The following is a 13535-nucleotide window of genomic DNA, read 5'->3' on the forward strand; positions in this document are numbered from 1 at the left end:
TGTATGTGCTTTTGTTGTGAAATGGCAGCCTTATCGCGGTGTTTTTATGTTCAAACTGCGAATGAGCCGTTTGAATATCTGCGGACTTAAATGAGCGCGTACTTCACAGCAGAGCGCGCTCTAACATGAGCCGGAACACCTTTTTTTCAAATTGTAGTGTGTCCCTCCGCTTCCTAATGTTTTTACGAATACTGCGACTGTTCCAAGAGTGGCTATAGCGACCATTCAAACCCGCCGTAATATCGACATGATGAAAATAAATCTACTTTAACAGTTAATTTCACTACCCGTGTAAAGTTCATCTTATTACTCCGCTTTGCATTTAGCTAGGAGGTCTATTTTTGCGAGCGGCAGGCCGTTGCCGCTTACCTCATAACCTCTGATGACGTTTATGGCGCCAGAAATCAAGGCTTTAGTAAGGAGCTAGTGTGCGTCAGCTGGTGGATATACCGTTTTATGTAATGTGTCGGCGGTTCCGTAACCGCCAGTCATTTTAATGTAGATTGACAGTTTATTGCTCGTCGTTCATGTCATTATAAGGTTGTTTAAGAGCCAAGATGGTGGTACTACGCAGCAGCGGCAGTGTCGGAGCCGAGCCGGTAGCGACAACACCGACGAGGACGATTGAGTTGGATACGAGCTCCGAGTTTCTCTCACTGCTTCCCGCGTCGCAGAGAAAGTCCGCCCGGCTCAGCCGATCTTCCCGGGCCCCGTATGACAGCTTTAGCAGCCCTGAAAACAACACTGCGAATGTGAGAACACACACTGAAACAGCTGGTCAGATAAGTAGTAACCGTTTGTTGGTTGGATAAGTCTGCTATGAATGCAACTTTGCTGTGCTAGTTTAGCTACCATGCTAAGTTGGCTAAAAACTATCCTCTCCTCTGCATTACTAAGTTATGACGCTTTGTTACCTATCATGATGTATCGAAAGAGTTAAAAGCATAGTCACATTATTTTTTATTCATGCGTGACAATCATTTATTATCGCAGTCTAAATGACTTCTTAACTAAATCATCTTATTGATTTGCCGTTAAGCATCATAATCATATAACAACATCGTATGATATCACATAATTAAACTCACTGTTAGTTACGTGTGCGTGTTTGTATTGTTAGTAGAAAGATTATAAGGCTTCTGTCCATTCAGTAATTCTTCATTGACCTTTATCTTAGACCCGTCTGTTACTTTATAACAAAAGTACTTTTTAAATCTGCTTGATGGAAAATAAATAGTTGCAGGAACCGAGGTCAGCCGCAGCACTAGAGGAGCAAATAGTGGTTTAGTTACTAGAGCAAACCAAGATACTATCGTGTTTAATGCACAGGAAAGCAAGTTTATAGCTGTTCAGTCATATGACCATCACTTCCACCCAGCAGTCCTCTTTGCATTCATGTCAGAGCTTCGGTTTGCTATATTTGCTTTGAATTAATTAATTACCTATAGCTCATAACATAGTTGGAGTTAGACATGTTAGTGTTTGTGTGTGTGTGAGCACGTTTTAAAGAGTGATCTCAAATATAAGATACTACATGTGAAGGAATTTAAGTGAACTAGATAAATTATGTAAATTAATGATATATAAATAGGTCCTTTCAGTACACAGGTGATAACTGATTAGTAGATGTGCACTCTCTGCACATCAGTTTTTCACTCTAATGTTAATCATTAACTGCACTTAATCTGAGCATGAGATTGACTTCCTAACTCATTGGACAGGCAGCTTTTAACTCCCGACTACATATTCTGTAAACTATAACAGCACTGTGTGTCACTCACATGCTGATATGAAACAGGGGGAGGACAGTGGTCTCCACCACTCTCTGAGGACCAGAGGGCAAAAGGTTAAATTTGAGGTCTCATTTGCGGACTCGCGACCCAAGAACAGCTCCCCTGCTGATGAGGACAAAGTTGGAGGCTGCTGTACCAGGTAATCCAACACCACTCACATTGTTAACTGATTATTTTTTTAGTCGTGTTGTTTAACAAGCTCTCTGGTGCCTCTACTTGCAGATTTGAAGGTTGTGTGTTAAATGTGTAATACCTGCCATTCACTAAAATGACTGATGGGTATAAAAATGAGATTTTTATATTTTCGTAAGCTAGCTGAATCAATGCCCAATTTAAACTGTAATATTTTTGCCATCCAAGTTCACCAGCTGTATGCAAAATCTAGTTCTCAGTGGATTTCCATCAGTGCTTAATGTATATGAAATGCAGCAATATAACACAAGAAAATTATTATTTTGTCATCATTTGTCAGGAAATCTTCCAGGCTGCAGAGAGATGGAAAGGCATCGAATGGCAAGCAGCAAGCAGGTACCATGTATTGTAGAATCCATGCTTTTAAATTAAAGCAGTGTAGAGTAACTAATATTTCTATATTAGTCTCTATACATCTAACTTGGGAGAGCTTATGTTTTGCATCCCAGATGTTCCGGATGAAGTGGAAGGCTCATCCACTCCCAAGAGGAGCCGCTTTAACCTACGAAGCCCAGAAGTGGAGGAAGAAGAGGAGGAAGACGAGGATCATCGCTCAGTGCGTCGCAGCTCTCGAATCACCAGATACAAACTGGGTTCCCGCAACCAGTCTGTGCTGTATGACCGCCTAATTACTAAGTGAGTTCAGCAGAATTCACTCAGCAAAACTGTCATCTCTAGTAGTATTTAACAAACACGGTTCCATACACTGCGGGCTGATGAGGGATTAGATAAGACATGAATGTCCCATTCTTCCTTTGTCCCTCAGCACTGCTGAAGCTGTTCTCCAGAAGATGGACGACATGCAGAAGATGAGACGCAGGCTGGGGAACCGAGACCGGGATAGAGACGCTAAGGAAGAGGTGATAATCCACACAGGAAACTTCACAGTTCTGCATGGTGCTCTGTAATGTAGTGTTTTTATAGAGAGTGGGTAGCTAGTAGCTGACGATGTGAAGCCATCTTCGAGCTGTTGAACTGATGAGTGTTTGTTTCTGTTTCCTCTGAGCAGCTGAGTGTGTACACAAGTGGCAGAATGAGAAGGTCTCTGAGGAACAATGTGAAGACTAAAGAAACTGAGAAAGAGAACCAAGGTGAGATGGTTAAAGTCTAGTAATGTTAGGAACACAGTTTAGGAATACTGTGTGCAGTGGGAATGTGCACAACTTGCTACTGTCACTGTTCAGTACCAGACGTACCAGTTGTTTAATCTAATTATAAACATTTGAATTGATACCCAATGCAGGGTTTGTGTCCTGAATATTATGCAGCCATTTGCCACCAGATGGAGCTGCAGTCACTGTTTTAAAAAAAAATGCCATCACTCTGTTAATCAAGACCTGAAATTTTTGTTAGGGCTATTATTGTTGGCTATTTTGCGGATACAAACTGCCTTCTTGTTTTTTTGTTTAGGCAGCTTTGAGATTTTCCATTAAAGGCTCCTCAAATAAAACTTGATATCTAGGGGCTTGTTAGTTTTAGGCTAGTCGGTTAGTTAATTTTTTTTCACGTTTATTAGTCACCAGGAACGTTTCTAGTTGAAGGCATGCTGGTCTGAGTTTATCTTCTTCAGGGGAGGATTAATCTCAACATCAATCTCAACATATAGTGAAGTTTGGACAGCAGCAGTGTCATGTGGTGTTTCATTTTTGTTTTACATTTTCATTGAATTCACAGGAGGGGATGAGGATGATAATGATGATGATGAAGAGGAGGAGGAAGATGGAGAAGATGACGAGGAGGAAGAAGAAGATGATGAGGATGCTGAAGATGAGGAAGAAGAAAACCAAAGACGCTATGACTTAAGACAGCGAAAGACCGTGGTCCGCTATCAGGCCCCACTAGATGGTATGCTGTCCATTCAGAGCTGTGGATCATCATCATGATTAACTAGAATAATTGCTTAAATTGCTTTTGTCTTGTCATTTTGCACTGTTGAAGGATGCTTTCTTTTCTTTTGTAGAACCGAGAGAGACCAGGAAGCGCAGCATGTACTTCAAGGACCACTCCTCATCTACCAGGCGCAGGTTCAGATTCAGCTCCACAGCCCCGAGGAGCCCCTACAACAGGAGGAGAACCAGCAGGTTAGTGTCACAGCTCGGCTACCGAACATTACCCTGTACATACAGCATATGCAGGAGTAACACCTCATGTTGTTATGTTTTGTTTTTCTTAAATTTGTACACGTGACAGATGTTTATTACTAAATCAGACAGGATTATTTTAGCGCATTGTCCACTTTTCTCAGGTTATCTATGAACTTTTTTAAACAGTCACATACCTGTTTAGATCCTCATCTCAGACATACTCAAAAATGTTTGGCAAAGGCTTGATTTCAAACAGATTCTTTGACAGCTATTGCCATAACACTGTTTCTACTAGTTGCTAGCATAATCACTGCATGTCAAATCCATCCTCTTTTCTTCCTCTTTTTTTCCCCGTCCTACCATCAGGAGTAGTTCTGAGAGGTAAGACCCTCACTGCTCTTCTTTGTCAGTGTTTACAGTTTTTGTAGTTTGTCTTTAATAGAGTCTCTCCTTGTTAGCTCTGCGGTTGTTGGTAATTGCTGTTGGTGCATTTGAGTTTCACTCTGCTGTGGCGAGTAAAGAGATGATGAACCAATCTTCATTCAAACGTTATGCACTTTAGAGCATTTCTTTTAGGCTGCTGTAAAAAATCCGAGCTCGTCAGTGAATAATCATAAGTTAAATATCAGTCTTGACCATGTGGAAAAATGTAGATAATGAAAAAACTTAACTTGATTATTCATTAATTAGTTTTATGTTCCCCTGTTGCTCGTTACAGAGCAAATGCCCTAACTTTCTATTTTAGTTTATTTTTGTATTACTTTGTATTACATTTGACAGCTTTTTTTGGGTGCACTTGTTTTCATTTCTGCACATCTAATCTGAAACTTCTGTCACTTTAAAAACGTTTGAATGTTGTGCAATTGGTTTGGCCTCACAAGCCTTTTAAGTTTTCTGCAAGTGAAGCTCTCCCTGTGTGTTGCTCAGGTGTCGTCAGGTGATGGTGTCATCTAAAGTGGTTGGATGAGTCACTCCTGTTTTGCTACACTTGTACAAATCAGATATTTTGCTTTGTTTTTTCCTCAATATGATTTCTACTAATGAATGATGACCAATGGTGGTGTATTGTTTTTTGTTTGTCACAGTTTATATGTGGCTACAGATGGCTTCTAATCCTAATCTCATTGTTGGTGAGAGTAACCTGCCTCCATGCTGATAACCTTGTTTGTTTACAATAAGCGGTGTTCACATCTTTTGGTGCACAGGAGGAGACATGCCATCCACAGCAGCGACTCCACGTCCTCCTCCTCAGACGACGAGCAATTTCAGAGACGGAGGAGTAAGAACAGGAGCCGGTCAGTCAATAGGTGAGAGCAGTAGGTGTATCAAGGTGTTGTTTTGTTTTCTGGTTTTTTTGCAATGTGAAATAAGACACATAAAAGGTTGTACAAATGATTTTAAAGAAAAACTTGTGGTTAGCCTTGTGACTCATTAGTGAGAATACCAGAACTCCTGATTGTTGTGTTTTATAATAATAAAATGCTGGTGCTATTTACAGTTTTTGTTTGTGTGTCCTGTAGATGTCTACCTATGAACCTTGTGAAAGAAGACCTGCTGGGGATCCACAAAGACAGGATGAAGATCGGAGCTAGCCTCGCTGATGTGGACCCCATGCAGATTGACAGGACGGTGAGCTGCGTCAGAGAATGGCCCGATTAACAGATGCAATGAAAAAACATGTTACACGAAAGCACATTAAACATGTAATCCTAATGTAACTCTGTTGTGAATGCGATCAGGTGCGGTTTGACAGCATCGGAGGTTTGAGCAGACACATTTCAGCTCTAAAGGAGATGGTGGTGTTCCCGCTGCTTTACCCAGAGGTGTTTGAGAGGTTCAAGATACAGCCACCCAGGTAAGCAGTGTGTTTGTGAACAGGAGAAAGTTGTGTGTCAAAAAGTCACGGTTGCACATTATTTTTAATGTAGTTTGAAGATTTTTTTCAATTTATTTTCCCAAATAATGAGGCTACATAAAGTACACTACACTATGTATGCAAGATATACAGGATATTACACAAACATGTTTGCACGATAGATGTCTTATATCGGGATATGAGATTTTGGTCATATTGCACAGCCCTATCGCTATGGTTTTCTCTTGTCTTTCAGGGGCTGTCTCTTCTATGGTCCCCCGGGCACCGGTAAAACACTTGTAGCCAGAGCTTTAGCCAGTGAGTGCAGTCAGGGCGACAAAAAGGTTTCGTTCTTCATGAGGAAAGGAGCTGACTGCCTCAGCAAGTGGGTTGGAGAATCTGAGAGACAGTTACGTCTCCTGTTTGACCAGGTAAACTGAACTCATCTGCCTTTATGTTGAAAATTAAAAATTTAATACCTGTACATGTATCAGGTGTTAATAGGTTCTTACTGGGTTCTTTCCAGGCATATCAGATGCGTCCCTCCATTATTTTCTTTGATGAGATTGATGGTTTGGCTCCAGTCAGGTCCAGCCGTCAGGACCAGATTCACAGGTCAGGCTTGTTTGCAGTCTTGACTTTATCTCAAATTTAACAACTCTGTAAAATAAACATTTGCTTGTATATTTTATTAGGAATAAAGTATAATTTACATTAGGAAATTGTTACAGAAGCTTCTTTCAGTTCCTAAATGTAGAGCCCTAAAACGCACCAGAAAAATGAAGCAGAACGGTCTTTATTTTGTTTGTTTGTTTTTTCCAGTTTACACTGTCTCAGTTAGGTACCTTGATAGAGTGAGCCTTAATATTTAGGGCTTGTTGTGTCACTGTGTGTCCTTTTTGTTACAGAGAAGACTGTTAATGAAAACTAAATCTAACCCTTTGTGTCTGTAGCTCCATTGTGTCGACCCTCCTGGCTCTGATGGATGGATTGGACAGTAGAGGAGAAGTGGTTGTGATTGGAGCTACGAACAGGCTGGACTCCATCGACCCAGCTCTGAGAAGACCCGGACGCTTTGACAGAGAGTTCCTGTTTGGCCTTCCCGACAGAGAGGTGAGGAATGTAGTTTCAGCAATACGATATAGTAAATATTGGTAGTATTTTGTAAATATTAGTAGTTTTCAATACTGCTGCACATTAGCATGAGTAGAAAAAAAGCAGCATTGCTCGTTCTGAACATGAATTGTTGGCATCTTATGTTGTATGGCAGGCAAGAAAGGAGATTCTAAAGATCCATACCAGACAGTGGACTCCTCCACTCTCTGAGGCTTTTCTGGAGGAACTGGCAGATAAATGTGTTGGTAAGTTGAGCACATGTCACGTAGAGATACATGCTTCATTAAGTTATAGTTGTCCATACTGTATAAGTAAGTTGAAATGTGATAGGAAGAAGGAAGGAATAAACCTGAGACACTAACAATCCTGAATTCATTTAGGAAGCGATCACATGAAGTTTTCTGGCCATACAGGTTAAAGTTTGCTTATTAATAAACTTTCTGTTGTTAAGGTTACTGTGGAGCGGACATCAAGGCGGTCGTTTCAGAGGCAGCCCTGTGCGCACTGCGGCGCCGCTACCCACAGATCTACTCCTCATCACAGAAACTTGTACTTGACATTAACTCCATTTCCATCACTAACAAAGATTTTATGTCTGCCATGTCCAAGATGGTACCTGCTGCCCAGAGGTAAAGTTTTGGTGCTGTCTTCACAGTCCTTATGCAGCCTGGTTGCTGCATACATACTGTTAAGTACTTTTGATAATGATTATGATAATTTATTTATTTATTTTAGAGCGGTAGTGTCACCAGCTAAGGCTCTGGTACCTGCCATTCGTCCACTGCTGAATGCAGCCCTGCAGAGCATCCTCCTCACAGTCAGCAGAGTGTTTCCGCATGCTGAGATGGGCTTAAAGAGAAAGAGGGAACAAGGTGCGGTCCTGCTTTACCTTGTTATTCTTGCTCTGTTGCTACACGCATGTTATGTTCATCATAGGAATTCTTTCAAGAAATCAAAGACTGAGAGAAACAATAAAAAGATGCGACACACAAAGAGCTTTTTTCATTTTCTTTAATTCAGGGTGTAATTATTTACCTGCTGTGTTTGTGTGATCCAAGATGTGGCCTTTGCTGTATCTGATGATGATCTGATGTTCAGTGAGGAAGAGGACTCTGAGGTCTGCCCCATTGGACAGACCTCCCAACACAAAACACCTGCCGCTAACGGCCTCCTGAACCTCCACAGGTAGGACACATAGTCTCAAATATAAGGTGGTATTTTTGACAAGTACTGTTTGAAATCAATTTTAAATCAAATGGCCATCTACTTCTACCACTTTGTGTCTCTACATTGCCTCTCTGTTAGCTATCTGGAATGCCTGAGACCCAGATGTTACTGAAGTGAAACATTCCTATTACTTCACCATCTCAGTATCTCTGTCTGTCCTGTGTAGGAGCGTGTTGAGCCAGCCCACATCCTACCGTCCCCGGTTGCTGCTGGAGGGCAGACCAGGTTCAGGCCAGAGCTCTCACCTAGCTCCTGCTGTGCTCCACGCTCTGGAGAAGTTCACGGTGTACACACTGGACATGGCCATGCTGTTTGGAGCCAGCGCAACTGCACCAGAAGAGACATGTGCTCAGGTACATGAGCTATAAAGCCAAATTAAATATGTGATATTATGGTTACATTTGGATCATTTGCATTTAAAGAAAATGTAGAGGTACATGTTGACTTGAGGTGGTCTGGAGGCAATCTTTGCCTCTGCAGCCTTGTCAAATTCAGTGTGTTCTTTTAAGTGGACCTGACTGGCCAAAATGGCTGCCACAGAAAAACTGTAGTTCATGGGCTCCACTTCCTTGTACCATGAGCAGTGGGGATAATTATGTACTACAGACAAGTGCGTGTATGAAAGAAGATGCTGTTATTTTACAGTGATGCATGGCAGCAGGCTTCTCACACACAATCATAAGCCACCCTAGTTTGCTGCACTTTTAAGCAGGAGGTATGGTTGATGGTGCAGCATCATTGAAGCAGGAACTGGGGTACTGGTCCATTCAGGGTCATGAGAACAGAAAAGAGAAGACGACAGAAGAAACTAATGCTCCAGTCCTGGGCGAGGCTTAAGCGGAGCGTTTAGCATAAGGAAAACACACAGAATAGATTAGTCACAATGAAGGAGGGGCAGGGAACTGACGGCTGTTACACGTCCATACCCACGTCTGTAGATTTCAGTCCAGATGTTGCAATTGCATTAGAATTTACTGCTCTTGTCACATGTTCTGCAGATTTTTGTTGAAGCCAAGAGAACTTCCCCCAGTATCCTGTACATCCCTCACATTGGCCAGTGGTGGGAAACAGTTGGTCCTGCTTTAAGAGCTACTTTCCTGAGTCTCTTGAGCTCCATCCCGGCCTTCTCTCCTATCCTTCTGCTCGCTACCTGCAGCCTCCGTTATGACCAACTCAGCACTGAGGTATGGAAAGATGAGTAATGCTCTGTTTCATGGGTTGCAAATGTGCCAGAGGATAAACAGTTATTATCTGCTTTGTCAAATGTTCTTACAAGGTGTAATAAATCAGTGTCTCTGTTTTTACTGAATGCAAAAGGGCCCGCTAAAATTTAGAGCTGCATTCATCTGCGGTAGTCTCACCTTTCACCTTCTTCATCTCAGGTACAGGAGCTGTTTCGGCTTGAGTACGGAGAGGTTTTCCAAGTTCAGGTCCCCACCAGTAGGGAAAGAAGAGACTTCTTTGAGGATCTAATCCTCAACCAGGCTGCTAAGGCCCCTGTCTCAAAAAAGAAAGCTGGTAAGCCTAGACATTCATACTAACATATCTCCCAGCTCATGACTAAAATTGGCTCAAAGCAGCAGTCTTGTAGTTTAAGTGTGCAACATCTGTTCATATGGTCGCACAGTGCGGCAATGTTCATCTTATCCTAGATGGAAGCTAAAAGCAGATGCTTCCAAGATATACATTTTGTCTCTTGCAAAACATAATTGAATTAAATCTGTCAACTCTTCACTTGTCTCAGTGCTTCATGCATTGGAAGTGCTGCCAGTCGCCCCTCCACCAGCTCCACGTCAGCTAACACAAGAGGAGACTCAGAGATTGGAGGAGCAGGAGGAAGACACCCTCAGAGAGCTTCGCCTCTTTTTACGTGATGTCACCAACCGTCTGTCCCAAGATAAGCGCTTCAAGGCTTTTACAAAGCCAGTGGATTTAGAGGAGGTAGTAGTGCTATTATTATTACCTTGTACTCCAACAATGCCTTAGACAGCACTGGATTACTACAGTAGAGAATATTTCAGGAGGGGAGCAATGACTGAAGGTTAAAGATTTGCCTAGCTAAAGTATGTATTTAGATACTGCCACTGGGGGGCAGCAAACCTATCCCCACAAATGACAAGTTTAATGTGCAATTTACTGCCGTGCTCATATCAACCGATTTTGTCCTCTGAGATCCTCTGAAATGTTTGGTTTCATCTCTTTCCTTCACTCAGCATCTGTCCTGTGTTTCAGGTTCCAGATTATGCTGAAGTGATCAAGAAGCCTATGGACCTGTCAACAGTCCTCTCCAGGATAGACCTCCATCAGTACGGAACAGTCAAAGAGTTCCTTCAGGACGTGGATCTCATCTGGCAGAATGCCCTCGAATACAACCCAGACAGGGATCCCTCAGGTACACACAGTGGACAACAGACACACACATGCACATACACCATGGATAAGAGAAGAATCAGTGAAATACAAAGTGCTCACACATAGGCTGATTGGAGTGTAAATGTTTGTTTTTTCTCAGATCGTCAGATACGGCACAGAGCATGTGCACTGAAAGACACAGTCCATGCTATCATCAAAGATGAACTAGATGAAGATTTTGAGAAGCTTTGTGAGGAGACCAAGGAGTCACGCAGAGCAAGAGGTCAGTTTGTGTCTCTATGTGTGTGTGCATGATTATTGACATTTGTCCTGGTCCAATGGAATTAAAAAGACTGTTTGGTTTAGCTCAGTTATAAAATAAACAATCTGGGGTCAATCAATAATGGCTATAAAAAATAAAATAAAAAACCTTGAGTAATCTGAAATTTTTAGTTTTAATGTGATATAACAAACTCTGTTTGTCTCAGGTTTCCTTAAGGAGCAGTTCATTTGCAGTTTTAAACAAGTAAAAGTGTACATATTTCTATTTTTGACTACCTCAGGTTGTTCCACTGCACGATTTACTCCCTCCTTCTACCACGTCCTTCCCAAACAGTCCAAATCTCCTGCTGAGGCTAAGATCACCGACAGCAGCTCACAGCAGCTGGATGGATCCACAATTCCAGCTACTAATAATCCATGTTCCTCTGCTTTTACAACGCCCAAAAATACAGGTAAAGATCATACACTTAAATTAGTAGCAAATAATCATACACATAAATCAGTTGCAAATAATCTCTCAGTTTATGGATTACAACATTTTTTTCCCCCAGCCCAGAAGAAGAAACGTCGGAAGAGCCGATGGTCCACTGGCTACTATGCAAAGAAGAAGTCCATTTCTCCTCACGTGTCCAAAAATGATGATCAGCTTGGGTCTGATGAGGAGGAAGAGGATGGAGATGATGAGGATGAAGTTGAGAAAGCAGGAGAAGAATGTGATGAGGGCGATGGAGCAGAGGAGGATCATACAATAGCTGATGCAGAGTCAGAACCTGCAGAAACTCACATAGATGGTTTTGGACTTTCTGAGAAAATGCAAAGCAGTGAGGAGGGGAGAGTGGAGAAGAAAGCAGATCCTGAAGATGAGGTCAACTCATGTGAAAAAGCAAAACTGGAAAATCACAGCGAGACGCAGAATGAACAAGAGAAGGTGGACGATGCTGTTGCACATCACTTAGAGGAAAACAAGCTGTTAGGACAGGAAGCAGAAGAGAACCACAAACCTCTTTCAGTGAACACTAACAAGCACAGCTACATTGAGGCTGAAGCAGATAACCAGCATCCCCGCGCAGTAGATGCTCAAACTCTAAACTTGTCAAAAACTCAGACTGAGCCGAGTCGCTGTGTAGGCCAGGAAGAAAACATCAAGGTAGTTACAGAAGAGGAGGCAGAGCAGAACATCACTGCTGAACCAATGGAGGTGGAAGAATCCTCAACCACAGATGCCTGCACAGCTGCCAGAGGAGAGGAGGACACAGGCACAGGTTGGATGTCAACACACTAAGACTGGTTTCTCACATTTAATGTGACACCAGATGTTTAGTTGAAAATGTTGCTGAAAGGGGAAAAAAGCACACGTCATGTCCAGCAGGGAAAGCAGATTACTAGTATAGTGCTTCTAGACCACAGTCCTTGGGCCTCAGAGTGAAAATACCAGCAGGCTATCGTCTGTTACAATCGTGTAAACATTTTGTGTGTTTTCCTGTGTGTGCATGTTTGTTTGGTGTCTCAGAGCGGAACGTGAGGCGAATGACTCGGGCTCTGAAAAACGCTGTGCTGCAGCAGCAGATGATCAATGTGGACAAAGCTCTGCAGATCTTGGATGAGGAAACCCCTTCTGTAGTTGTGGACAAAGACAAATTAAAGGTGTGGGATACCATCTGTGTAGTGTGTGCTGACAACGAGGAAAAAAAGAGAACTAAACTGCTCAACTGCAGATTTCTCTCTCTCTCTCCCTCTATATATATATATATATATATATATATATATATATATATATATATATATATATATATATATATATATATATATATATACATACATACATACATACATATTGTAAATGTGTAATTCCATTCCTTTTTTTGTCCTGTGTGTTTTCAGGTGCTGTTGGAGCAGGTGGTAACTAAAACAGAAGGCTATGAGGTGTATAAGCTGGAGAAACTGTATGCTCTGCTCTGCCAGAGCATCTATAGACACAGACGAGACTACAACAAAACTGCACTAATACAGGTGATTACTGGAGGAGCGTTGGTAAACTTTGCTCCTGGAGATATTCTGAGTTGGTGTAACTGATAACTTTAATGATGGGTCTCTGTATGATTATGAGTATTTTATCACAATTGAACTTTGTTGATCAGTTTTGTTTTGTATTTTATTTTCAAAGATGTCTACTTTTGCTTTAGTATTTTAATGTTCCTAATCTGTAGTTCTTCCCTTGTGTGTTTGTTTTATTAGGAGATGGAGCAAGAAATTGAAGACTTCTGTTGACATGTCCACATGAACAGCAATGTCATTTTTAATAGTTATTCCCATCCTTCCATATGTGTAAATAGAAACAAATTGGTTCTATTTTCATAGAAATCCACAGGCACCTATATTTGCATTAGCTAATACTTTGTACTACTTCTCATGTTTATATTTAATTAAATGGGTTTCCTCTAACTGTTGTTGTGTGCCTTCTTTTTTTTTTTTATCCCCAAGCTGATCATTTAAAAATGACTAGGTCCACAGAAATCTGCTATATTTGTGCACTTCAGGGTATCAGCAGACTGTATTAGAAAGCATCATAATACTATCACTTCCTGTATTTCACTACTACAAGTTGTGGTTGACTGTTCGAAAGCCAATCAGGTT

The 13535-nt window shown here is 41.6% G+C and overlaps 1 protein-coding gene and 1 non-coding gene across 3 annotated transcripts; both read left to right on the plus strand.

Annotated features, from left to right (window-relative positions):
- Window positions 1-354: 354 nt before the first annotated feature.
- On the plus strand, window positions 355-13343 carry atad2 (ATPase family AAA domain containing 2). 2 transcript variants are annotated; one of them, XM_076889813.1, is made up of 30 exons: window positions 355-752; window positions 1799-1932; window positions 2266-2321; window positions 2435-2621; window positions 2752-2845; window positions 2995-3076; window positions 3660-3830; window positions 3946-4066; window positions 4436-4450; window positions 5275-5376; window positions 5590-5698; window positions 5809-5924; window positions 6181-6355; window positions 6451-6539; window positions 6878-7037; window positions 7195-7285; window positions 7492-7669; window positions 7776-7912; window positions 8099-8225; window positions 8434-8620; window positions 9266-9451; window positions 9650-9785; window positions 10012-10208; window positions 10500-10659; window positions 10780-10902; window positions 11183-11353; window positions 11453-12163; window positions 12412-12545; window positions 12783-12911; window positions 13137-13343. In XM_076889813.1, exons 1-30 carry the CDS (start codon window positions 558-560, stop codon window positions 13167-13169), a joined length of 4506 nt encoding a protein of 1501 aa, XP_076745928.1. In that variant the 5' UTR covers window positions 355-557; the 3' UTR covers window positions 13170-13343. The 2 variants fall into 2 exon arrangements, with proteins under 2 accessions (XP_076745928.1, XP_012778918.3); XM_012923464.5 differs by lacking the exon at window positions 4436-4450.
- LOC111501447 (small nucleolar RNA SNORA5) lies at window positions 8743-8879 on the plus strand. Its single transcript, XR_002721505.1, has one exon. It is a non-coding gene; the product is annotated as a small nucleolar RNA SNORA5 (small nucleolar RNA).
- Window positions 13344-13535: the final 192 nt, after the last annotated feature.

Source organism: Maylandia zebra, linkage group LG11 (genome assembly GCF_041146795.1).
Source record: "Maylandia zebra isolate NMK-2024a linkage group LG11, Mzebra_GT3a, whole genome shotgun sequence".
NCBI lineage: Eukaryota > Metazoa > Chordata > Actinopteri > Cichliformes > Cichlidae > Maylandia > Maylandia zebra.

Excerpts from the sequence above, each read along its gene's own strand:
- atad2 (XM_076889813.1), top strand. The coding sequence starts at position 558 with ATGGTGGTACTACGCAGCAGCGGCAGTGTCGGAGCCGAGCCGGTAGCG. Across the intron at positions 7,286-7,491 it reads ACTGGCAGATAAATGTGTTG|GTTACTGTGGAGCGGACATC; the intron begins GTAAGTTGAGCA and ends TCTGTTGTTAAG. Across the intron at positions 10,903-11,182 it reads GGAGTCACGCAGAGCAAGAG|GTTGTTCCACTGCACGATTT; the intron begins GTCAGTTTGTGT and ends TGACTACCTCAG.